Source organism: Mobula hypostoma, chromosome 2 (genome assembly GCF_963921235.1).
Source record: "Mobula hypostoma chromosome 2, sMobHyp1.1, whole genome shotgun sequence".
NCBI classification, from domain to species: Eukaryota; Metazoa; Chordata; class Chondrichthyes; order Myliobatiformes; family Myliobatidae; genus Mobula; species Mobula hypostoma.
Genome location: NC_086098.1, coordinates 156,955,736 through 156,980,693, shown reverse-complemented (window position 1 = coordinate 156,980,693; position 24,958 = coordinate 156,955,736). Strand labels below are relative to the sequence as shown.

Here is a 24,958-nt window from a genome sequence, read left to right as displayed (position 1 = left end):
CTGTCCCCTACTGTTTCCAGAAGATTATTTATGTCCTCCTCAGTGAAGACAGAACCAAAGTTGTTATTCAATTGGTCTGCCATGTCCTTGCTCCCCATAATCAATTCACCTGTTTCTGTCTGCAGGGGACCTACATTTGTCTTAACCAATTTTTTTCTTTTCACACATCTATAAAAGTTTTTACGGTCAGTTTTTAAGTTCCCTGCCAGTTTTCTCTCATAATCTTTTTTCCCCTTCCTAATTAAGCCCTTTGTCCTCCTCTGCTGGACTCTGAATTTCTCTCAGTCCTCAGGAGAGCCACTTTTTCTGGCTAATTTATATGCTTCTTCTTTGGAATTGATACTATCCCTAATTTCCCTTGTCAGCCACGGGTGCACTACCTTCCTTGATCTATTCTTTTGCCAAACTGGGATGAACAATTGTTGTAGTTCATCCACGCGATCTTTAAATGCTTGCCATTTTATATCCACCATCAACCCTTTAAGTGTCATTTGCCAGTCTATCTTAGCTAATTCAAGTCTCATACCTTCAAAGTTACCCTTCTTTAAGTTCAGAACCTTTGTTTCTGAATTAACTATGTCACTCTCCATCTTAATGAAGAATTCCACCATATTATGGTCGCTCTTACCCAAGGGGCCTCTCACGACAAGATTGCTAACTAACCCTTCCTCATTGCTCAATACCCAGTCTAGAATGGTCTGCTCTCTAGCTGGTTCCTCAACATGTTGGTTCAGAAAACCATCCCGCATACATTCCAAGAAATCCTCTTCCTCAGCACCCTTACCAATTTGGTTCACCCAATCTATATGTAGATTGAAGTCACCCATTATAATTGCTGTTCCTTTATTGCACACATTTCTAATTTCCTGTTTAATACCATCCCCAACCTCACTACTACTGTTAGGTGGCCTGTACACAACTCCTACCAGCGTTTTCTGCCTCTTAGTGTTATGCAGCTCTACCCATATCGATTCCACATCCTCCCGGCTAATGTCCTTCCTTTCTATTGCGTTAATCTCCTCTCTAACCAGCAATGCTACCCCACCTCCTTTTCTTTCATGTCTATCCCTCCCGAATATTGAATGTCCCTGAATGTTGAGCTCCCATCCTTGGTCACCCTGGAGCAACGCACTTTGTGTGTTGCTCAGGATTTCTAGCATCTGCAGAATCTCATGTTTTAAACCTCTCTAAATCTGTTTTCAGACTCAGAACCCTCTTCCCAACTTGGTTTTCTACCTATCTTTGTACTGCCTGTAAATTTCACTAGAACATATTCAGCTCCTTCACCTGAGTTATAATATAGCCTGTAAATAGATGAGACCTTAATATTGATATCTTTAACACCCAACCAACTAGTAAATGAACTATTTATCCTGAGTCTGTTTTCTGTTGATTAGGCAATCCTCTAACATTGCTAATATGAAATAGATATTATCCTATAGTAAAAGATGGCTAAATTAGCTGACCTGAGAACAGTAAATGGAATTATGGAATGTATTTCCTATATTCATGGGAGCTCCAGATACTTTGTGATGGTCTTTCCTGATCTCATGTAGCATTTTTTAACAACTAGAGACAGTGTGCAGACAGAATGGACCCATTGTTTCAGTTTAGTGCTTAACATTTAGGTATTTCAACTTCAGAATCAGATTTAGTGTTACCAGCATATGTCATGAAATTTGTTAACTGTACAGCAATAGCACAATTAAATAGGTATAGAGAAAAAAGTGAGTTACACTAAATATATATATATATATATATATGTCTACGTCTATTAAATAGTTAAGTTAAAATAACAGAAATAAAAAAGTAGTGAGGTGGCGTGCATGAAGAAGCTGTTCCTGAATCGCTGAGTGTGTGCCTTCAGGCTTCTGTGCTCCTTCCTGACAGTAACAGTGTGAAGTGGGGATGTCCTGGGTGGTGGGGATCCTTCATGATCCCCCTTCCTAAGGCACCGCTCCTTGAAGATGTCTTGGATACTCTGGAGAATCGTGCCCATGATGAAGCTGGCGAGTTTTACAAGTTTCTGCAACTTACTTCGATCTTGTTGTAGTAGCATGCCCTCCCCATACCAAAGTGATGCAGCCAGTCAGAATGCTCTCCACAGTACATTTGTAGAAGTTTCCCAGTGTTTTAGTTGACAAATCACATTTCCTCAAACTCCTAATGAAATATAGACACTGTCTTGCCTTCTTTATAGCTCCATCAATCAGGCAGAGAGGGGAATTTAAAGAAAACATTATTTATACTGTATCTGGTAAGCAGTGTACAAGTTGTGGAAATCAGAGTAAGTCCATCTATACCAGACATTCCGTTTTGAGCATATGGAGCAGATTGACTTCTGTTACCATGAATGTAGTCAGAATTTAACTGGTTGCAATGAACTGCTAGGAGTAAAAAACTATCCCAATAGTATCCAAACATTAAAGTTACTATTAGACCGTAAGACCATAAGACAAAGGAGCAAAAGTAGGCCATTCGGCCCATCGAGTCTGCTCTGCCATTTAATCATGAGCTGATCCATTCTCCTATTTAGTCCCACTCCCCCGCCTTCTCACCATAACCTTTGATGCCCTGGCTACTCAGATCAATCTCTACCTTAAATACACCCAATGACTTGGCCTCCACTGCTGCCCGTGGCAACAAATTCCATAGATTCACCACCCTCTGACTAAAAAAATTTCTTCGCATTTCTGTTCTGAAAGGGCGCCCTTCAAGTCATGCCCTCTTGTACTAGACACCCCCATCATGGGAAACAACTTTGCCACGTCCACTCTGTCCATACCTTTTAACATTCGAAATGTTTCTATGAGGTCTCCCCTCATTCTTCTAAACTCCAAGGAATACAGTCGAAGAGCGGACAAACGTTCATCATATGTTAACCCTCTCCTTCCCGGAGTCATTCTAGTGAATCTTCTCTGTACCCTCTCCAACGTCAGCACATCCTTTCTTAAATAAGGAGACCAAAACTGCCCACAGTACTCCAAGTGAGGTCTCACCAGCGCCTTATAGAGCCTCAACATCACATCCCTGCTCCTATACTCTATTCCTCTAGAAATGAATGCCAACATTGCATTCGCCTTCTTCACTACTGACTCAACCTGGAGGTTAACTTTAAGGGTATCCTGTATGAGGACTCCCAAGTCCCGTTGCATCTCAGAACTTTGAATTCTTTCCCCATTTAAATAATAGTCTGCCCGTTTATTTTTTCTGCCAAAGTGCATAACCATACACTTTCCAACATTGTACTTCATTTGCCACTTCTCTGCCCATTCTTCCAATCTATCCAAGTCTCTCTGCAGACTCTCCGTTTCCTCAGCACTACCGGCCCCTCCACCTATCTTCGTAACGTCAGCAAACTTAGCCACAAAGCCATCTATTCCATAATCCAAATCGTTGATGTACAATGTAAAAAGAAGCGGCCCCAACACTGATCCCTGTGGAACACCACTGGTAACCGGTAGCCAACCAGAATAGGATCCCTTTATTCCCACTCTCTGTTTCCTGCCAATCAGCCAACGCTCTATCCACGTATGTAACTTTCCTGTAATTCCATAGGCTCTTATCTTGTTAAGCAGCCTCATGTGTGGCACCTTGTCAAAGGCCTTCTGAAAATCAACATCCACTGCATCTCCCTTGTCTAGCCTACTGGTAATTTCCTCAAAAAATTGTAATAGGTTTGTCAGGCAGGATTTTCCTTTCAGGAATCCATGCTGAGTTCTGCCTATCTTGTCATATGCCTCCAGGTACTCTGTAACCTCATCCTTGACAATCGACTCCAACAACTTCCCAACCACCGATGTCAAGCTAACAGGTCTATAATTTCCTTTCTGCTTTCTTGCCCTCTTCTTAAATAGCGGAGTGACATTCGCAATCTTCCAGTCTTCTGGAACCATGCCAGAATCTATCGATTTTTGAAAGATCATCGCTAATGCCTCCGCAATCTCCACAGCTACTTCCTTCAGAACACGAGGGTGAATTCCATCTGGTCCAGGAGATTTATCCACCTTTAGCCTATTCAGCTTCCTGAGTACTTTCTCTGTCGTAATTGTGACTGCGCACCCTTCTCTTCCCTGCCACCCTTGAGTGTCTGGTATACTGCTGATGTCTTCCTCAGTGAAGACTGATGCAAAGTACTCATTCAGTTCCTCTGCCATCTCCTTATCTCCCATTACAGTTTCTCCAGCATCATTTTCTATCGGTCCTATATCTACTCTCACCTGTCTTTTACTCTTTATATACTTGAAAAAGCTTTTAGTATCCTCTTTGATATTATTTGCTAGCTTCCTTTCATTGTTAATCTTTTCTCTCTTAATGACCTTCTTGGTTTCCTTTTGTAAGGTTTTAAAAACTTCCCAATCCTCTGTCTTCCCACTAATTTTTGCTTCCTTGTATGCCCTCTCCTTTGCTTTAACTTTGGCTTTGACTTCTCTTGTCAACCATGGTTGCATTCTTTTTCCACTCTAAATTTTCTTCTTTTTTGGAATATACCTGTCTTGCACATTCCTCATTTCTTGCATAAACTCCAGCCACTGCTGCTCTGCTGTCTTTCCCGCCAGTGTCCCTTTCCAGTCAACTTTGGCCAGTTCCTTTCCCATGCCACTGTAATTTCCTTTACTCAACTGAAATGTTGACACATCAAATTTCGGCTTCTCTTTTTCTAATTTCACAGTGAACTCAAATCATGTTATAATCACTGCCTCCTAAGGGTTCCTTCACCTCAATCTCTCTAATTTCCTCCGGTTCATTACACAATACCCAATCCAGTACAGCCGATCCCCTAGTGGGCTCAAAAACAAGCTGTTCTAAAAAGCCATCTCGCAGACATTCTACAAATTCTCTCTCTTGAGATCCAGTGCCGACCTGATTTTCCCAATCGACTCGCATGTTAAAATCCCCCACAATTATCATAACACTGCCCTTCTGACAATTCTGACTATTATCTGTCAATATCATGTAAAAGGTATTTCAAACAAATTAAGAATTTGTTAACTATTAAAAATCACTTCCCTAGTCAGGACTTCTGCACGATAGGCATAAAGTTATTTACTAGTTCGTTGTAAATGTAGGTGGACATGGGAAGGCACCAGTCCGGAAGAAGACTGTCAAAATAGAGCTTGATCGACTTATGGATATTAAAATGAACCAAAGGATATGGGGAATTTGGAATTTTTTGAGGCTGCAGTTCAGCTACGCAGTTATTTGACGGTCTGCTCTTTCTTGAGTTGTTCGTGTGGGTGAACTATAACTCAAAACACTGAAGATGCTGGCAATCTGAATTAAGTATAGGAAGTGCGGGAAATATCAGCTGGTCAGACGCCTTCTGGGGAAAGAGGTGCCAGCTATACTGTTGAACGTCTCAAGCATTAGTTGTTCGATGACCTGCACTCGAACTTGTTGCCTAATTTTGACTACCTTTATTTTTATTATATAAAAGTTGCTGCTGAATGCAGCAGGCCAGGCAGCATCTCTAGGAAGAGAATGCAGCCTGAAACGTCGACTGCACCTCTTCCTAGAGATGCTGCCTGGCCTGCTGCGTTCACCAGCGACTTTTATGTGTGTTGCTTGAATTTCCAGCATCTGCAGAATTCCTGTTGTTTATTTTTATTATTTTGTGTTTGACTACCTTTATCTCTCCACCACCTGAGCCGAGACACCTGCGTTGAAGGGGCAGCGACTGCCGGCATTGGAACTCAATTTGCGTTTTCTCCAACCGTTTATATCTGTTTTAAAGTGATGGATACCTCAGGGAGGGGCGAATGACCAGCGCAGCCTGGAAAACGACTCAGCGAGGAGTGCGCATGCGTGCGAAGGGACCCCCCCCCCCCCCCCAGCGCGCCAGGCGCGCATGTGCGGCGCCGCGAGTGCCCGCGGTTCGGAAGCGCGCGGGCTGGCGGTTAGTCCGGCGCTGGTAGCCGCGGGGAATGAGGGGGAGGATGAGTGCTTCGGCGGGGAAGAGCGAGCCGTGGATGGAAACCGAAATACGGCAAATCTTGGACTCCTTGCTGCGGGAGTTTCCAAACCCGCTAGGCCCTGAGGATCCGTTACCCGTGCAGCTGGAGAGCGCGTTGTTGAGCTGGGAGGAAGTGGAGGGAGAGAGCGTCGACATGGGGCTGAAGCTGCTGCAGGACAGGTAAGGGCGCAGCTTCCAGGTGCACGGTTGCCTCTGGCCCTGTCCCCTGAGAAGAAACAGCAATCAGAAGGCTACACGTGAGCTGTAACTATCAGATTTATGGACACGGTCCGCTAAGTAGGTGTGTGTGTGCGCCTGAGGTGAACGGGGCAGAGGGCCCTCTATTAATAAATGTCATTTCCAACCACTTCATTGCATTTGCAAACAACAACTCGGTTAAACTATAACTTTGAATTAAACTTAGATAAAAAGAAGCGAAGTGAAAATGCCGCAAAAATCATATAAAGCAATGCAGAGGATGCGGAACTAAAATGCGACACGAGACTTCAGTTTGCAAAAAAGTTAGTGTTCGAACTCGCGCACTATTTTGGTGGAAGGATTATAATAAAAAAGGGCAATAACCAGAAGAGGCAAAGTACTCGGCAAGTCAGGCAGCATAGTGGATTTTCCCCCCAGATTTCTGACAGTTGCAGTTTTTAAAAATAAGTTTTCACCCCAAAGAGAGATTTAAAGTGACAAGGCAGAAAAACACATGGTCCGAGGGCACCTATTTTACATAGTTTTGTGATCTGAAGTGCCCTGCTCGAGGGGTAGTGTAAATTTTCTAAAGGGACTAGAATAAATTATTTTAAAAAATAGCAAGTGAGCGGGATTCTGAAATAAACACGAAAATGCTGACTCCGCAGGAGGGAAACAGTTCTGATTGATCTTTCATTATAACTGAGGAAAGTTAGAAAACAAATATTCTTTTCATTTCAGCAAAAGGTGGAATCAATGATAGGGAAAGTAAATAATGTGAATTGTAATAGTTATAGTTAAAGGGTGATAAATTGTTATATTTGAACTTCTTGGGGAGATGAATGAAAATGAGAGAAAATAATTGTTTCTGAAACAATATGATTTAAACCATAATATTTGCTGAAAATCTGAAGCAAAAATGCAGCAAATGTTCAGCTGGTCAGGCAGCATCAGAACAAGGAGTTCTGCAAGAAAAAAAATTGTAGTTGTTTGGTTCATTGTTAAGTTTGAAGGATGTAATGTCCAAATATGAGCAATGCAATTCTTTTCCTTGAGTTTTAATTAGAACAGAAGAAACCAGAGGCAGAAAGGTCATAAGCAGAAGTGGTTGGCAAATTAATGAACTGGAAATGAAAGCTAGAGGCCAACCTTACAGTGTGAATGGAGGTCACTTTGTGAGTACCAAATTGAAAAGAAGCACAAGTAAATATCTGCTTTATGGAAATGCTTGGTCCTTGAAGTAAAACTGCATCTTCTGTGGTTGTATGAGAATGGTATAGAGGGTGTTAGAGGAGAAGAACAAATGGAAAGAAAGAGGGAGTTATGTCTCTGGAATATGGGAAGAGAAGGTCTGATGTTGGCATCTCATTTTGAGTAATGGAAATTGCAGAGAATGATCCATTGAATTTAGAGGCTAATAGAAAGAAGTGAACCCTGTCCATCCTCTGAGAAGAGAGGTTAAGAGCAGGGGTGCAGGAAATGGAAGACTTTCAGGAGCTCTGTTAGTGTTGGAGGGCAAGCCATCATGAAGGAGAAAGAAAGGTCTCTTGGAGGTACTGCTGTTGAAAGCTGTGCCATCAGAATCGGCTGGAGAATCTAAGAGAATGGAAGGAATGGAGTCCTTTTGGGAAGCAGCATGGGAGAAGGTTTAATCGAGATGGATTTAGGAATCTGTGGACTAGTAATGGATATTGGATGCCGATCTGTCACCTGAGATGGAACTAGAGGTTAAGAAAAGGAAAGGTGAGGGGTAGATCATTTGAAAAGGGAGCAGAATGGAAATTGCCAGCAAAAGTGAAACTTGAACTCGACTGAGAACTGAGCAGCAACAACACTCATCAGTCCTTGAGAAAGCAAGTTGGGATAAGGGTGTATTATGTATTTGACAAGGAGACTTGTGGCTTGGACTCATGCAAGTTTCTACAGTTATACATTGAACTTGAAAATAAATAGAGTTCTATTTTAGTTTATTTAGAGATACAGCCCTTCTGGCCTAATGAGCCCATGCTACCCAACTAAACCCATGTGACCAATTAACCTACTAACCTGTATGGTTTTGGAATGTGGGAGGAAACCAGAGTACCTGGAGGAAACACACTATGTCACAGGGAGAATGTACATACTCCTTACAGAGAGCAGCAAGAAATAACTCCCAGTAGCTGGTGCTGTAATTAGAACATTGGAAAGTTTTTGACAAGAACAGGCCATTTGGCCCAACAATGCTTGCCAAATTCCAATTCACATAGTGTGTTGAAATAACTACCAAGTTTAGATTTGAAAGTCTCTAAGGTACTACTCTCAAACACACAACCAGGTAGTTTGTTTCATGTGTCCACAACTTGCTATGTAAAGAAATGCTTCCTGATGTTAATCTGACACATTCCTTCAACCAGTCTCCACCTATGGCCCCGTGTCCTCATTGATGGATTAATTTCGAAGTAGCAGCTGGCATCCACTTTACTTGTACCCATAATGATTTTGAACACTTCTATCATGTCTCCTCTCATTCTGCATCTACTTAAGCTAGAAAAATTAAATTCTTTCGGTCTTTCTTCATAGCTCATACCCTGTAGACCAGGAATGAGTCTCTTCACCTTTCTCTGAATTCTCTCCAGTGCCTTCACATCCCTCACAAAATATGGAGAGGAAAATTATAGACAGTACTCAACGTGTGGCCTCAAACACATTATACAGCTTAAGGAGAACGTCTCTAGACTTGAACTCCACTGAGGGTATTATATACCCCAACATTCTTTTAGCCTTCCTAATCGCTTCTGTGTAATAGTGTTACGCTAACCGCTGTGTTACTGTGCCATCCCAGTTAAGGAATAAGTTCAACTAGGTGAATTGATTTTATGTTCAATGAAAGAGTCTTCGTTGCATTTCTTCTACCAAAGTGCGTGGCCATACACTTCCCGACACTATTCCATCTGCCACTTCTTTGCCCATTCTCCTAATGTCTTTCTGTACCCTCTGTACTTCCTCAAGACTATCTGCCCTCCACCTATCTTTTCTGCAACCTTTGCAACAAAGCCGTCAATTCCATCATCCAAATCATTGACATATAACATAAAAAGAATCGGTCCCAACACAGACCCCTGTGGAACACCACTAGTCACCGGCAGCAACCAGAAAAGGCTCCCTTTATTCCCACTCTTTGCCTCCTGCCAATCAGCTACTGCTTTATCCATGCTAGAATCTTCCCTGTAGTACCATGGGCTCGTAGCTTGCAGAGCAGCCTCAGGTATGGCACCTTGTCAAAGACTTTCTGAAAATCCAAGTACACAACATTAACTGATTGTTCTTTGTCTATCCTGCTTGTTAATTTTTCAAAGAATTTCAAAAGATTTGTGAGGCAAGGTTTTCCCTAGAGGAAACTATGCTGACTATGGCCTATTTTATCATGTGCCTCCACGTTCACTAAGACCTCATCCTTAATAATTGACTCCAACATCTTCCCAACCACTGAGGTCAGACTGACTGGCCTGTTGCTTCTGAATCCTCCACAACTCACATTCTATGTCCTGTGTCATTTGCAAACTTACAGTTATTTCATATAGTTCTTTCATCAAAGTAGTTGATATATACTGTGAATAGCTGGCATGCCATTAGCCACCTAGAAAAAAGTCCCATTCATTCCTACTGTTTCCTGCTGGCATCTAAATTTCAGCTTTTGCCAATTCGATGCGCTTCAGTTTCATACTCCAACATCTGGTACCTCATCGGAAGCCTTTTGAGCCTCCGTAAATACCCGCATCAGATGTCTGACTAATGATTCCAGTGGTATGCCCAAAAATTCCATTATATTTGTGAAACAGGATTTCCCTTTCATAAATGCAATAGACTTTTAACAATTCTGTTAATGCTGTCTAAGTGTTCTGTTATTACATCTTTTACAATAGACTCTAGCATTTCGTTGTTACGTAAGATTTACAGATCTGTAATTCTGTTCTTATATTTAAACAGTGCAGCCCTCTTCCAAGCAGTAGGAACTACCCTAGAGATTAAAGAATTTTGGAAGATGACCACAATCTATCCACTATTTCCAGTGTATTTCCTTTGGTACTCTGAGATGTGGATTACCAGACCTGTAGTGTGTCAACCTTTAGCAATATTAATTTCCCTATCATTATTTATTTAGCCATACTGATTTGTTTCAGTTCCTGCCTCTCACCAGATCTTTATTTGCCTAACATATCTAGGAGTTTATTTCTGTTCTCTTTTATGAGAACAAAAGCAAATGTAAGTTTAATTGTTTAATCTGCTCTCAGGATGAGGCTTTTCATTCTAGGACGAGGGAGATGTCTTCCTTTTTTAAAGAAAGGGGCTTCCCTTCCTCCACGATCGACTCTGCTCTTAAACGCATCTCCCCTATTTCACGTACATCTGCTCTCACTCCATCCTCCCGCCACCCCACTAGGAATAGGGTTCCCCTGGTCCTCACCTACCACCCCACCAGCCTCCGGGTCCAACATCTTATTCTCCGTAACTTCCGCCACCTCCAACAGGCTTTGTGGAACAATCTATGTTCCGTGCCTATTCTGGTATCTGTCCCCCACTTTTCCTTCGCTACATCGACGACTGCATTGGCACTGCTTCCTGCACACATGCAGAACTCGTTGACTTTATTAACTTTGCCTCCAACTTTCACCCTGCCCTCAAGTTTACCTGGTCCATTTCCGACACCTCCCTCCTCTTTCTAGATCTTTCTGTCTCTGTCTCTGGAGACAGCTTATCCACTGATGTCTACTATAAGCCTACTGACTCTCTCAGCTATCTGGACTATTCCTCTTCTCACCCTGTCTCTTGCAAAAACGTCATCCCCTTCTCGCAATTCCTCCGTCTCCGCCGCATCTGCTCTCAGGATGAGGCTTTTCATTCTAGGACGAGGGAGATGTCTTCCTTTTTTAAAAAAAGGGGCTTCCCTTCCTTCACTATCAACTCTCTTAAACGCATCTCCCCCATTTCACGTACATCTGCTCTCACTCCATCCTCCCGCCACCCCACCAGGAATAGGGTTCCCCTGGTCCTCACCTACTACCCCACCAGCCTCCGGGTCCAACATATTATTCTCCGTAACTTCCGCCACCTCCAACGGGATCCCACCACTAAGCACATCTTTCCCTCCCCCCCCCGCTGCATTCCGCAGGGATCGCTCCCTACGCAACTCCCTTGTCCATTCGTCCCCCCCCCCATCCCTCCCCACTGATCTCCCTCCTGGTACTTATCCTTGTAAGCGGAACAAGTGCTACACATGCCCTTACACTTCCTCCCTTACCACCATTCAGGGCCCCAACACAGTCTTCCAGGTGAGGCAACACTTCACCTGTGAGTCGGCTGGGGTGATATACTGCGTCCGGTGCTCCCGATGTGGCCTTTTATATATTGGCGAGACCCGACGCAGACTGGGAGACCGCTTTGCTGAACATCTACACTCTGTCCGCCAGAGAAAGCAGCATCTCCCAGTGGCCACACATTTTAATTCCACATCCCATTCCCATTCTGACATGTCTATCCACGGCCTCCTCTACTGTAAAGATGAAGCCACACTCAGGTTGGAGGAACAACACCTTATATTCCGTCTGGGTAGCCTCCAACCTGATGGCATGAACATCGACTTCTCTAACTTCTACTAATGCCCCACCTCCCCCTCGTACCCCATCTGTTACATATTTTTATACACACATTCTTTCTCTCACTCTCCTTTTTCTCCCTCTGTCCCTCTGAATATACCCCTTGCCCATCCTCTGGGTCCCCCCCCCCCCCCGGTCTTTCTTCCCGGACCTCCTGTCCCATGATCCTCTCGAATCACCTGTCCAGCTCTTGGCTCCATCCCTCCCCTTCCTGTCTTCTCCTATCATTTTGGATCTCCCCCTCCCCCTCCAACTTTCAAATCTCTTACTAACTCTTCCTTCAGTTAGTCCTGATGAAGGGTCTCGACCTGAAACGTCGACTGCACCTCTTCCTAGAGATGCTGCCTGGCCTGCTGCGTTCACCAGCAACTTTTATGTGTGTTGCGTAAGTTTAATTGTGCTGTCATTAACTTTGTTTCCTATTGCAAATGTCCCAATTTCTTTACTGTTGCGGCCTACATTTGCTCATTTCTCTTCAGATATATAAAAACTTTTATAGTCAGTTTTTTTTTTGTTCCTTGCAAGTTTGTTGTCATACTCACTCTGAATCTTTGCATCCTCCTTTGTTGACTTCTGAACTGGTCCCATTTATCAGCCTTGTTTTATCCCTCTTTGGGAACTTGTGTCATCCCTAATTTCTTTTAATAGCCATCTATCCTGACATATTTTGGCTCGAATAGGTAACTATGGCATTTGAAGGCCATGTTTCAGTCACTTATGTTCAGGTCGGCGTATTGTGCTCCTCAATTCTCATTCACTATTGTTAGGAATGTACTAAGATATACAAATAAAAATATTATTTTATATTCTTCTCTAATCACACATTCTTCCCTAATCTACCGTCAGTCAAGATATTCATCTTGACTGACAATATATCAAGGAGAAATGTATAACTTATACCTTTTTAAAAGGTAAATTTTAACGTGCTCTAGTCAGGAAAGAAGAGCAATGTGCTGTAACTTTGGAACAAGGATCATTTAGAGACCACTTTTCTATTTTAATAAAAGCATCATTGGAGTGATAGTGCTGGGCACTGAGAACTCTTAATACAACCCTAAGATTGAGATCAGCCATTTAAAAAGGCTAGGATGTGGGTCCATGTATTTGATCCTTTACCCAGATCTTGTTCACTCTGGGCCTGGTGATGCTTTTGCACTTCGCTTTCCTGCTAGGAATGTATTTAACAAGATTTTCAGGAAATAATTATTGGGGATGAATTTGTCTAAATGGCTTGTTATGACCACTCCAAAATCATTGAATGGACAGTTACTTTCAAAGTATGAAGCAATTAAAAACTGTTTAATAAATTTACTGTCAATCTGACTTGTATATTGCAGTTAAGTTTCTCTTGGGTTTGTGTTAAATATTGCACTCATCTACTTTCCTCAGTCTTATCCAAACGGATAAACAGTAGGTAGCCAATGTTCAACTAAATAACCATTTCCATCACCCTTACACGTTTTGCTAGGGTTGGGGCCCTGCTGCTTCCTTTATATATTGTTTGTTCTTTTGTTACACAAGATAAAGGAATTTACTTCCTTTGGGTCAGGTGGCTTTTTGTCTCAAAGGCTACAGCTTATTTTGCTATTTCCTTTTCTGAACTGTGCAGCGTAGGTTGTTACTTCCTTGTCTGTGATGTGCTGAGTGCCAAATTATTCTTTTGTTTTTTGTAAACAGGAGTTAGGGTAATGTATGAATAAAATTTGGCTACAGTGGAAAGGATTTATGTAACTTGCAACTTCATGAATTTGATGGTGATGTTGGCTGGCTGATAAACCACAGACAGAATCTGAACCGAATTGCCAGTTATTTATTGTCTGGTGCACATTCCAGGAATTTTTACTTTGTAAGTGCTTCTCATTCAATGTTTGGCCTTGTGTACAAAAGAGATATTGGCTCAACTGATACTGGAGTGGATTAGCTAAGCAAAGCCACCAGAACCCACTTATTTATTGACAATGAAAACTACACATTCAAAGCACCCGAATTTCTTACACAAATGTCAGCAATATTAACTGTGTAGCTGCACAGTTGAGATTGATGTTCTAGAACATGTGCTTTGACGTGGAGTTGGATTATCCTGTAGGCAACTATACCTATTATGAGTGCTACCTGCACCTATTTGACAGGGTAAAACTAGTCAAGACTCACAAAGCAGCTCAAGTAAGAATTTTATATAAATATAAACACATGTAATATTTTGTATGTATATTAAAACTGAATAATCACTGCAACCAGTTTGAAACACCACAAATAATATCATTTTGTATTTTTGTCTTAAGACTTTTGTTACATAAAATTATAAAATATACTACTGTACTTATTTTACACTGGTATAGTGCTAATGTAGCCTTCTCTTAACTGTAACTTCATTTTGTATTCTCCCTCTCCAACTGTAATTCTGAATGCAAATTAATTCCAATGATCAGAAGTAGGAACTTGTTTCTTTATATACAAGTGATTTGATTCTACCCAGTGCCCTTTGCGGGTTCCCCTACACTTCCATAGCAATTGATTGGTAACCGCTGGAGTGTGCTGTATTTGCCAAGGTTAAATATGTTCATATTTTGATTGATTTAATTAGTCATCGAGCATTAGTAATTAGTTCGTGGGTTTTATTGTTTTCTCAGCTTGTTTTGCTGTGGAAGAACTGTGACCTAATCAGTACCTTGAAGAGTTGTTGTTCTAATGAACACTTATAACTTGAAAATTCTGTGGGCAGTCATAACAGATAAGTGATCTATCCTTGATTAGGAACACAAGAAAATCTGCAGATGCTGGATATCCAAAGCAACACACACAGAATGCTGGAGGAATTCAACAGGTCAGACAGCATCTAATGGAAAAAGTAAACAGTTGATATTTTGGGCTGAGATCCTTCTTCAGGCCCTGAAACATTGACTTTTTTCCATAGATACTGCCTGACTTGTAGATTTCCTCCAGCATTTTGTCTATGTGTATCCTTGATTAGACCTGTTAGTTTGTAAAGGTTCGCATTTTGCTGATTCTTCAGCTTTCATTCTCTTTTAACATTTTCTTTTTAAGATCCTGCAGTGTTGAATGCATTCCTGATTCAGGTTTGGCTTCACTACTACTCTGGTGGATTAATACAATCATGGTTAATTTAAGATTCTGCTGAGCTAGAGAGCCAGCCTTTATAGGTTCCTAAACATGTACGTCTTTGGGTTTTGTACTTTCTTTGTGTGTAGTGAGCATAAATGTATGTCTTATGTAAGATCATAAGTCCATAAAGACATAGGAGCAGAATTAGGCCATTCAGCCCATCAAGTCTGCTCTGCCTTTCAATCATGGCTGATTTGTTATCCCTCTCAACCCCATTTTCTTGCCTCTCCCCGTAATCTGACTAATCAAGAACCTGTCAACCTCCACAGCGATCTCTGGCACTGAAATCCACAGACTCACCACTCTCTGATTAAAGAAATTCTTGCTCATCTCTATTCTAAAGGGATGTCCTTGTGTTCTGAGGCTATGCCTTCTGGTCCTAGAGAATTATAACTAAGAAATTAGGTTCAGGATCTATAGCACCCTGATGGGAAAAGAGCTTAGCTTGAACTGTTAAGTTCAGAATCATCTTTCTGTTTAATTCAGAGCCTGTGTGAGCAGTTAATCAGTATGAGGTTTATTATCACTGACATGCACTCAGTGTCCATTTTATTAGGTACACCTACTTGTTAATACAAATATCTAATTAGCCAATTATGTAACAAAAACTCAATGCTTAAAAGCATGTAGACATGGTCAAGAGGTTCAGTTGTTCAGACCAAATATCAGAAAGGGGATCCAAGTGATGGTGTAAGGGTGTTTTGAGTATCTCAGAAACAACTGATCTCTAGACAAGAGGTCTCTATAGTTTATAGAATATGGTGTGGAAAAACAGAAAAATCCAGTAAGTGGCATTTCTGTGAATGAAACCACCTTGTTAATGAGAGAGGTCAGAGGAGAATGGCTAGACTAAGTTAATGGCTAAGTTAACAAATTTCACGACACATGCCAGTGATAATAAATCTGATTCTGACTGGTTCAAGTTGACAGGAAGGTGGCAGTAATTCAAATAAGCATGCATTACAACAGTGGTATGCAGAAGACATCTCTGAATGCACAACATAAAAAACCTTGAAGGGATGGGCTACAGCAGCTGAAGGCCACGACCATATAGAAATAAACTCGGTGGTCACTTTATTAGGTACAGGAGGTATCTAATAAAGTAGCCATTGAGTGTATGTCATGAAACTTGTTGTATAGTGACAGCAGTGCAGTGCAAGATGTAAAAATTACTATAAGTTACAAAAGTAAATGGTGCAAAATGGTGATTCAGGGACTTTTCATTAATCTGATGATAGAACGGAAGAAGCTGTTCTTTAAAACACTAAAGAACATTTAAACGCTCTCAGGCTCCTGTGCCTTCTCCCCGATGGTAGTAATGTGAACAGGGCACATCCCAGATGGTGAGTCTTTAATAATGGATGCCATCTTCTTGAGGTATCACTTCTTTAAGAAATTATTGATGGGGAGAGTGCTGAGCGCATTTCAACCAATGTAACTGTATGATCACGCAAACACGAGGAAATCTGCAGATGCTGGAATTTCAAGCAACGCACATAAAAGTTGCTGGTGAATGCAGCAGGCCAGGCAGCATTTATAGGAAAGAATACACTCGATGTTTTAGGCCAAAACCCTTCGGCAGGACTGAAGCCTGCAGCCTGTTGTGTTGGATATTGCCACACCAGGAGGCAATCATTCAGGATGTTCAACTGATCTTTATTGATAATGCTGCTTCTACAATATGTGAACTCCTCCCATATGGGAGCGGCTAACTGAATGGCACTTACCCAATAACTACCACAACATCTCCCTTTCTTGGAAAAAACTAGTTATATATTTGCCTGTTGAACTTCATTGAAATTATAGTCATTGAGATTCAGTAATTCAGTTCACTTTGCCCATAGCACGTAACTTATGCCCCTTACATCAACATAAAAACAATTGCCAACAGTTGTCTCTTTGTTTTCCTCCTTTTTCACCATTTTTTAAAAAAAATTGTGAAATGCTTTCAGCATTAGAACTTTTAAAAAAAAATCACTAAAACTAATGGAGGTTAGGGTAGACTACTTGAACACTCCTGCAAAGTGACAGGATTATTCTCCCTCTTTCTGTAGTCTTTTTGACTGCATCTTGTTTGTACCTTTTTTTTTGTACAGCTTCTAGCTTTACCTCAGCATCATTTTCGCACCCGAGGTCTGCCTGTTTCTGATGAACATTCTCATTCTGTCTGACCGTAGTAATAGCTTTCTGTAGTGTGAGATTTGCCTGCAATTTAAGTCTGACAATTTGGTGTCTACTAACCTAACAATAATCCTGTTTTCTATGAGCTCATCTCTCAGATTTACATATGCAATTATTTGACAGGGCAGACAATACTGTGGTGGAGTCATTTACACTTTCACCTGGCTCCTGTTTTCTGAAGTTGAACTTTGCCCGCTCATATAAAACATTTCCTATGAAATATTTCTTGAATTTGTCCTTGTACTGTTTTGTACTCCTTTTTCTGAGTATCTGTCAGTCCTAATCCACCCTTTGTCATCTGCTTTGTCATCCATGCATTATATCAGTGTGCTTGATGCTTTTCTGAAGCCTGAGTGAGATTGCTTGAAACCCTAACGCACTCAGAGTCTGAACCATCACTCAGTCTCCTGGTTTAGAAAAATCAAATGTTTCTTGGTGGGGGGGGGCTGAGGGGCGTGACTTTATCAGGTAATTAGATGTAGGTACTGTGGGTATTTCCTCTATTTTCTTGTTTGTTTATTATCTTCATTTATTTGGACTACGAAAGTCTTTTCTCTCCCTGAGAGTTAGACTGAATTCTCTGCTGTGTCTGTGTCTCTGTGCACTTCCCCAGGCTAGTACTCCACAGGTTACTACAATGTATCCAATTTTGGGTGTAGCTTGAAGACATTGCCTAGCAGTTCAATGTTGTCGTGTAAAGTTAAATTGGATAGATATATGGACAGGAAGGTTATGGGCTGAATGCAGGTCGGTGGGACTAGGTGAGGGTAAGAGTTCGGCACGGACTAGAAGGGCCGAGATGGCCTGTTTCCATGCTGTAATTGTTATATGTTATATAACCCTGGCCAGGTCTTAGCTCCTGCACTTACAGTTAGCAACTAGCATAGGCAGTGTAGGTTTATAAGACTTCGGATATTTTTTATAAATATATACAAACAAGAACAATAAATTCTTTCTTGTTAAGGATCTCCTTTGGTTTGTAACCCAAATTCATCAGCGATCAACCACCTCTGATACCACATTATGTTCGATATTGACTGATAGTGCAGAGAGAGACAACAGGAAGCAACATGCAGGATCTTCAACGGAACTTTATTGAATATGCTGCTTGTACAATATGTGAACTTGTCCCATGTAGGAGAGGCTAACTGAATGGCATAGGGTTAACACATTAACTATCACAACCCAGACCAGTTTATCAGAGGCAAAGCCCTCCCCACCATTGAGCACATCTAAAGGAGCTCTGCCACAAGAAAGTAGTATCCACCATCAAACACCCGACCATCCAGGCCATGCTTTCTTCTTGCTGCTGCCATCTGGAAGGAGGTACAGGAACCTTGGATCACATGTCACAGTTCAGGAGCAATTATTACCCTTCAACCTGAACCAGTGGGGAATAACTTCACTCACCTCAACACGGAACTGATTCCACAACCTATGGACTTACTTTCAAGGACTCTACAATTCATGTTCTCAAAATTACTCGTTACTTATTAGTGTTATTTTTTGAATTTACAGTTTGTCTTCTGCACATTTGTTTGTTTTTCCATCTTTGTGTGCAGCTTTTTTATTTATTTTGTTACATATCTTTGTATCTACTGTGAATGCCTGTGGCAGCACATTAGTTTAGTGGTTAGAACAATGCTTTATGAGAAAAACAACCCAGGTTCAGTTCCCGTCACTGCCTGTGAGGAGTTTGTACATTCTCGTGACCGCGTGGGTTCCCTCCCAAAGATGTACCAATTGGTAGGTTAACTTGTCGTCGTAAATCGTCCTGTGATTAGGCTAGGATTAAACTCGGATTGCTGGGCAGCATGTCTTGAAGGGCCTATTCTGCACTGTATCGCAATATAAAAATTAAAAAATAAAAAATGGATCTCAGGGTAGTATGTGGTAACATGCATACTTTGATGAATTTACCTTGAACTTTGTACATTTACTGAAGTACATTGAAAAACTTTGTTTTGCATGCCATCCATACAGATAATTTCATCTTACAGTACATTGAGATAGTACAGGAAAAAGCAGTAATAGAATTCAGAATAATGGTTATAATTACAGAGAAAGTGCAGGGCAGGTAGCCAATAAGGTGCAAAGTCATTATAAGTTAGATTGTGAAGTCAAGAGTTTGTCTTGTATAAGTGGTGAGATAAGAGCATAATAGTGTTTCAGCCACTGCGAAAGGATTGTGTCTGGCATATTTCACTTGTACAGGAAAAAAAAATTAGATTCCGGTGATAAGGGGCTCCAGTTATGTGAATAAACTGAAATAAATGAAATGAGTTTATTTAAATTTTACAGCCATTCCACAACGTGGGAGTGAAAATCGTTACATTATGACTCCGTCGCAATGTACATACGTGAATTTGTAAGTCAAATGGCTCGTAGAAAGAAGTTGTCCTGTAGCCTGATGGTCCTGGCTTTAATGCTGCGGTACCATTTGCCAGAGAGAAGCAGCTGAAGCAGTTTATGGTTGGAGTGACTGGTGTCCCCGATGATCTTCCAAGCCTTCTTTATGCATCTGCTGCTGTAAATGTCCTCAGTGGAGGGAAGTTCACATCCACAGATGCTCTGGGCTGTCCATACCACTCTCTGCATTGCCCAGTGATTGAGGTTGGTGCAGTTCCTGTATCAGGCCATGATACAGCTAGTCCGGATGCTCTCAATGGTGCCCTTGTAGAAGGTCTTGAAGATCTGGGGGCCTGAGGTGGAAGAGACGCTGTTGTTCTTTTTTTGCCACAGAGCTAGTGTGTTCACTCCGGGTGAGATCTTGGATGATGTGTATACCAAGGAACTTGAAACTACTCACCCTCTCAACTGCAGTCCCATTGATGTTGAAGGGGGCGAGCCTGTTTCCGTTCCTCCTTTAATCCACGATCAGCTCTTTTGTTTTTTGGACATTCAGGGAGAGGTTGTTATCTTGGCACAACTGTTTCAGGGTGTTAACCTCTCCTCTGTGGGCTGCCTTGTCGCCACTAGAAATACGCCAATCAGTGTCGTGTCATCTGTAAATTTGATCAGCATATTGGAGCTGTGTGTGGCTGCACAGTCGTGGGTGTAGGTGGAATAGAGAAGGGGACTCAACACAACTTTTGGGGGCACCTATGTAGAGGGGCAGATGTGAGGGAGCCCATCTTTACCACTTGTCGGCGATCTATTAGGAAGTCTAGAATCCAGCTGCACAATGCAGGGGGCAGGCCAGGGTCTCTGAGCTTCCTGTTAAGTGTGGAGGGAATTGAATGCTGAACTGTAGTCCAGGAACAGCATTCTAACATATGCATCCCTCCTCCAGGCGAGTGAGGATGGTGTGTAGTGCTGTGGCTATGGTGTTATTGGTAGACCAGTTCTGTTGGTAGGTGAATTGTAGTGGGTCCAGCGTGGGTGGTAGCATGCTGCAGATGTAATCCTTAACCAGCCTTTCAAAGCATTTGCTTATAATTGAGGTGTGTGTGACAGGGTGCCAATCATTCAGGCATGCTCCCTTAGTTTTCTTAGGTACAGGGACAGTGATGGACAATTTGATACAGGAGGGCTCGACACATTGGGAGATGGAGAGATTAAAAATGTTCATAAACACACCAGCCATCTGTTCCGTGCACACTTTGAGGACCCGTCCTGGGTTGCCGTCCGGCCCCACTGCCCTATGGCTGTTGACACATTGGAATGTTCTACATACCTCAGCCTCGGAGATGACCAAGGAGCAGGTCTCATCGGCAGCTCTCCTTGGGGGCTCAGTCTTATCAATCTCGAATAGAGTATAAAAACATTTAACTCATCCGGGAGCGAGATGGAAAAGTGTGTGTTAGTTCCTTGGAGCAGAAGGTTGCTAGGAAATCTGAAAGGAGTTTAAAATTATGAATGTTGTAGGCAGATTAGAGAGAAACTGTTCCCTTTGATGAATGGGCCAGGAACCAGAGGACATGAAATAAAGGCAATTGAAAAGTGATTAAAATAATTTTTAAACAGATTTGGTTTTAGGATCAGGATTACATTATCTTGAAGGGAAGGAATGGTGTATTAGTAAGGGAATTGGTGGCCGACAGAGACGTGGGGGGGGGGAGGCAGGTCTAAGATAAAGAGAGCTGTGGATTGAAGTGAGTTGAGTTATTCTTAGAAGTGGCAAGAACTAGATATCTTGGAGAATACAAGTGCAGATTATGTTCCCCAGGGTATGATGCAGTGTATCCCAGGCCTGACCTGCTGAGTTCCTCCAACATTTGTGTGTCCTGCTCAAGATTTCCAGCATCTGTAGAATCTTATGTCAATCGAGGAAATTGCTGGGGCCCTGATGAGATTTTTTGCATCTTCCATTAGTTACAAGTGAGGTGCCAGAAATTAAGAGGATGGCAAATATTCTTTAGTTCAAGAGAAACAGCAGTAATATACAAAGCAAATGAGTGCTGGAAAAATTGTGGAAATTAATTAGGAGGCATATATCACTGCTTTTTCAAGTATAGATGATGGTCAGCATAGTTTTTTTTAATCCTTCCTCACTAATTTGATCATATTTTGCCAGGGTGGAAACTGATATTTAAGCTTGTAGACAAGCACTTGAATCACTAAGGCAGAGATGACTATGGGCCTAATGTGGGTAAATGGGACTAGTATAGATGGGTACACAATGATGAGCATGGACATGGTTGGCCAGAGGGCCGCTGTAATACTACTACTACCCCCAGTGTTGACTGTAAATTTCCCTCCGTATATGTTGCCTGATCGGCTGATTTCCTACTGGACTTTGTGTGTTGCTTCAGAGTCCAACACCTGTAGTTTCGTGTGTGTGTGTGTTTGTGTCTGTGTCTGTCTGTGTCTCCACAACCCTGTGACTCTTTGGGTTAAATGGTCTCCCTCTATACTTCAATTATTAAATTTATCAAAAATGTACTTGTGTAATTCCCATTATTACCCTGGCTCTTATGAGCATAGTCATGCACATTATTTCTAAAGTTGATAGTATTGGGTCACTTAGTGGAATAAGAAATAAAGCATATCGCTGACATAACAATCATGAGCACGTGAAGAATTTCTGAAGATTGGGGGGAGAAAATCAGCAAAGCAAACAATCTGGAAAATGTGTGTGGAGACATAGGTGGGGTTGATTAGTGACAAACGTAGTCAGCATGGGTGGGAAACAATCAAGAATCTAAAGAATGTGGCACTTAGTTAAATCTAAGCCTTTCATTCTGGCAGATTTTTAAAAAATTTCTGCAGAATGTATTTAGTGATCCAGGAGTGAAACTTGCTGAGAGAAGACATGAACTCCAAACGAGTTGTAAATGTGACCATAAAAACAAACTACTTAAAAAAATATTAATTGTACAGTCTGTCATTTAACACATGAAATGCTGGAGGAGTTCAGCAGGCCTTGTAGGATCTATGGAAAAGAGTAAACGGTTGATGTTTCAGGCAGAGACCCTTCATCAGGACTGGATGAAGGGTCTCAGCCCATAATGTCAACTGTTTACTCTTTTCCATAGATTCTGTCTAGCCTGCTGTGTTCCTTCAGCATTTTAGATTTCCAGCATCTACAGATTTCCTCTGCATCTGCAGATTTGTGGCAGTCAATCATTTGTCTATAAATTGAAATGATTAGGACCTGTTTGACTCTGCTGTGGGTTGATTCCTGATTGAGTGTTCTTGATTAAGTATTCTCATTAAACCCCAGGTCAGGCAGCATCTGTGGAATGAGAAACCTCTTCCATTTTAGTGTACTGGGTTTGGTGCTCACTATGCAGTTACCTTTACATTGCAGTTCTCCAGCTTCAGATAACTTTCTCTTTCTTTTGTATTGATTTTTGCCTGTCATCCACCATTTTCATTTTCCACATGTATACTCTGGCCAGGGTATACATGTCCAATAAGCCAGACTGTATGTACATCATTACATAAGCAAAGGAGCTTGATTCTCATAATCATTTCCACACTTCCAGAGAAATTTCCCTCATTTCATGTATTATCCTCCCCCTGCACCTTTGCTATTTAGACTAACTTGTTTCTCTTCCTTACTACTTCATTTTGATAAAAACATCCCAGATCTGAAACATTAGCTGTTTCTCGTGTGACGACAAACCAAATTATCAGAAGATTGATGCTGATGAGAGGGATAAGGGAGACAAATGGAGAAACGTTCAAAATGTTAATGAGAGGGGAGAGAGAGATAACGAAAAAGAGACACCAGTCCGAGTATTGATAGACCGGTTGCTTTGAACCTGAACTGTTTGAAGTTTGATGGACAGGTGATACCCCAGCAGGGGGATAAAAAGAACAGGTTTGCTAAGCCACGACACACACCACGAGATCACGAGATGATGAGACCCTGGAAGAAACATAGAAACATAGAAAATAGGTGCAGGAGTAGGCCATTCGGCCCTTCGAGCCTGCACCACCATTTATTATGATCATGGCTGATCATCCAACTCAGAACCCCGCCCCAGCCTTCCCTCCATACCCCCTGACCCCTGTAGCCACAAGGGCCATATCTAACTCCCTCTTAAACATAGCCAATGAACTGGCCTCAACAGTTTCCTGTGGCAGAGAATTCCACAGATTCACCACTCTCTGTGTGAAGAAGTTTTTCCTAATCTCGGTCCTAAAAGGCTTTCCCTCTATCCTCAAACTGTGACCCCTCGTTCTGGACTTCCCCAACAACAGTGTGCCCCCACAAGTTGTGGGAGTTTGGAGGTCTGGTCGCGGGAACCGACCATAGACGCACAGGGTGAAAGGGTACGATTGGCGGGAACCTGGTGTGTGTGTTCGCCCTTGCCTGGGTGCCGGGTTCACCGCGCAAGAACGGTCGTATCCGGAACGGAGGGGTCACAGTCGGTGACCACAGAAGACATAACAAAGGGTCCGCCCGAGAGCTAACATCAAAGAACATCAAAGGTCTGCCGAATCAGATTTGAATATCTTTATCTCTATCTCTCCAACGGCACAACAGCGATTACTGTGAACTGTACTAAGCTGAACTGAACTCTGCGTCACTTGAGACTGATCATTTTACCCCTAGACTGCGACAGAGCTTGGTTGATTCCTATTACCCTAGTTCTGTGTACATGTGTGTTTTATCATTGCTAACCTGTTTGCATTTATATCCTTACGATTAGGGTACTGTGTTACTTATTTCTTTAATAAAACTTTATTAGCTTCTTTAAACCAGACTCCAACTAAGTGGTCCATTTCTGCTGGTTTGGCAACCCAGTTACAGGGTACATAACATAAGTGGGGGCTCGTCCGGGATTTTGAATGCTAAATTTGGGACTGAGTAAATTGATTGGGTTAAAATTCCTGAAAGAAAGAAAGGGCAAACAGCAGAAATGGATATTGAGGAATTTCTAAAGGTGCCAACCTTGGAGGCATTAGAGGATGCCAGGAAATCAGAATTGGCAACTGTGGCCGAACGGTTGAATCTTTTTAAGGGGAAGTCGACAATGAGGAGAGCAGAGATGCACAGAGCTATCATAGAGCATTATGTATCTAAAGGTGTGTTTCCCCAAGGGGAGCTGGAGGTGGTATCTATGGGCAAACCTGGTGGAGAGTTGGTGCAGCTGCAGATAGAAAATTGAGACTCGAGCACGAGTTCTGGGTAAGGCAGCTAGAACAAGAAGAGAGGCAGTTAGAATGACAAGAGAGGGAGAAACAGAGGGAAAGGGAATTTGAGCTGGAGAAGTTAAGGATGACGCTAGCGCAGGGGCCCATGCCGAACCAAGGTGGAGGGTTCAGGGCGATCCAGGAAGTTAGGCTGGTTCCCCCATTTGAGGAGGCCGATGTTAATCGGTACTTGCTCCATTTTGAAAAAGTTGCTGCAAGTCAGGACTGGCCGAGGGATAAGTGGGCTGTTTTGCTTCAGAGCGTACTTAAAGGAAAAGCTCAA

General features: G+C 42.1%; 1 protein-coding gene across 1 annotated transcript in view; it reads left to right on the top strand.

Annotated features, from left to right (window-relative positions):
- Positions 1 to 5,834: 5,834 nt before the first annotated feature.
- Positions 5,835 to 24,958, top strand: part of ppm1f (protein phosphatase, Mg2+/Mn2+ dependent, 1F) — a 74,532-nt gene continuing 55,408 nt past the window's right edge. Inside the window, exon 1 of the mRNA XM_063040915.1 lies at positions 5,835 to 6,133. Within this exon, the coding sequence (XP_062896985.1) occupies positions 5,925 to 6,133 (209 nt within the window). The 5' untranslated portion in view covers positions 5,835 to 5,924. The remainder of the gene's footprint in view (positions 6,134 to 24,958) is intronic.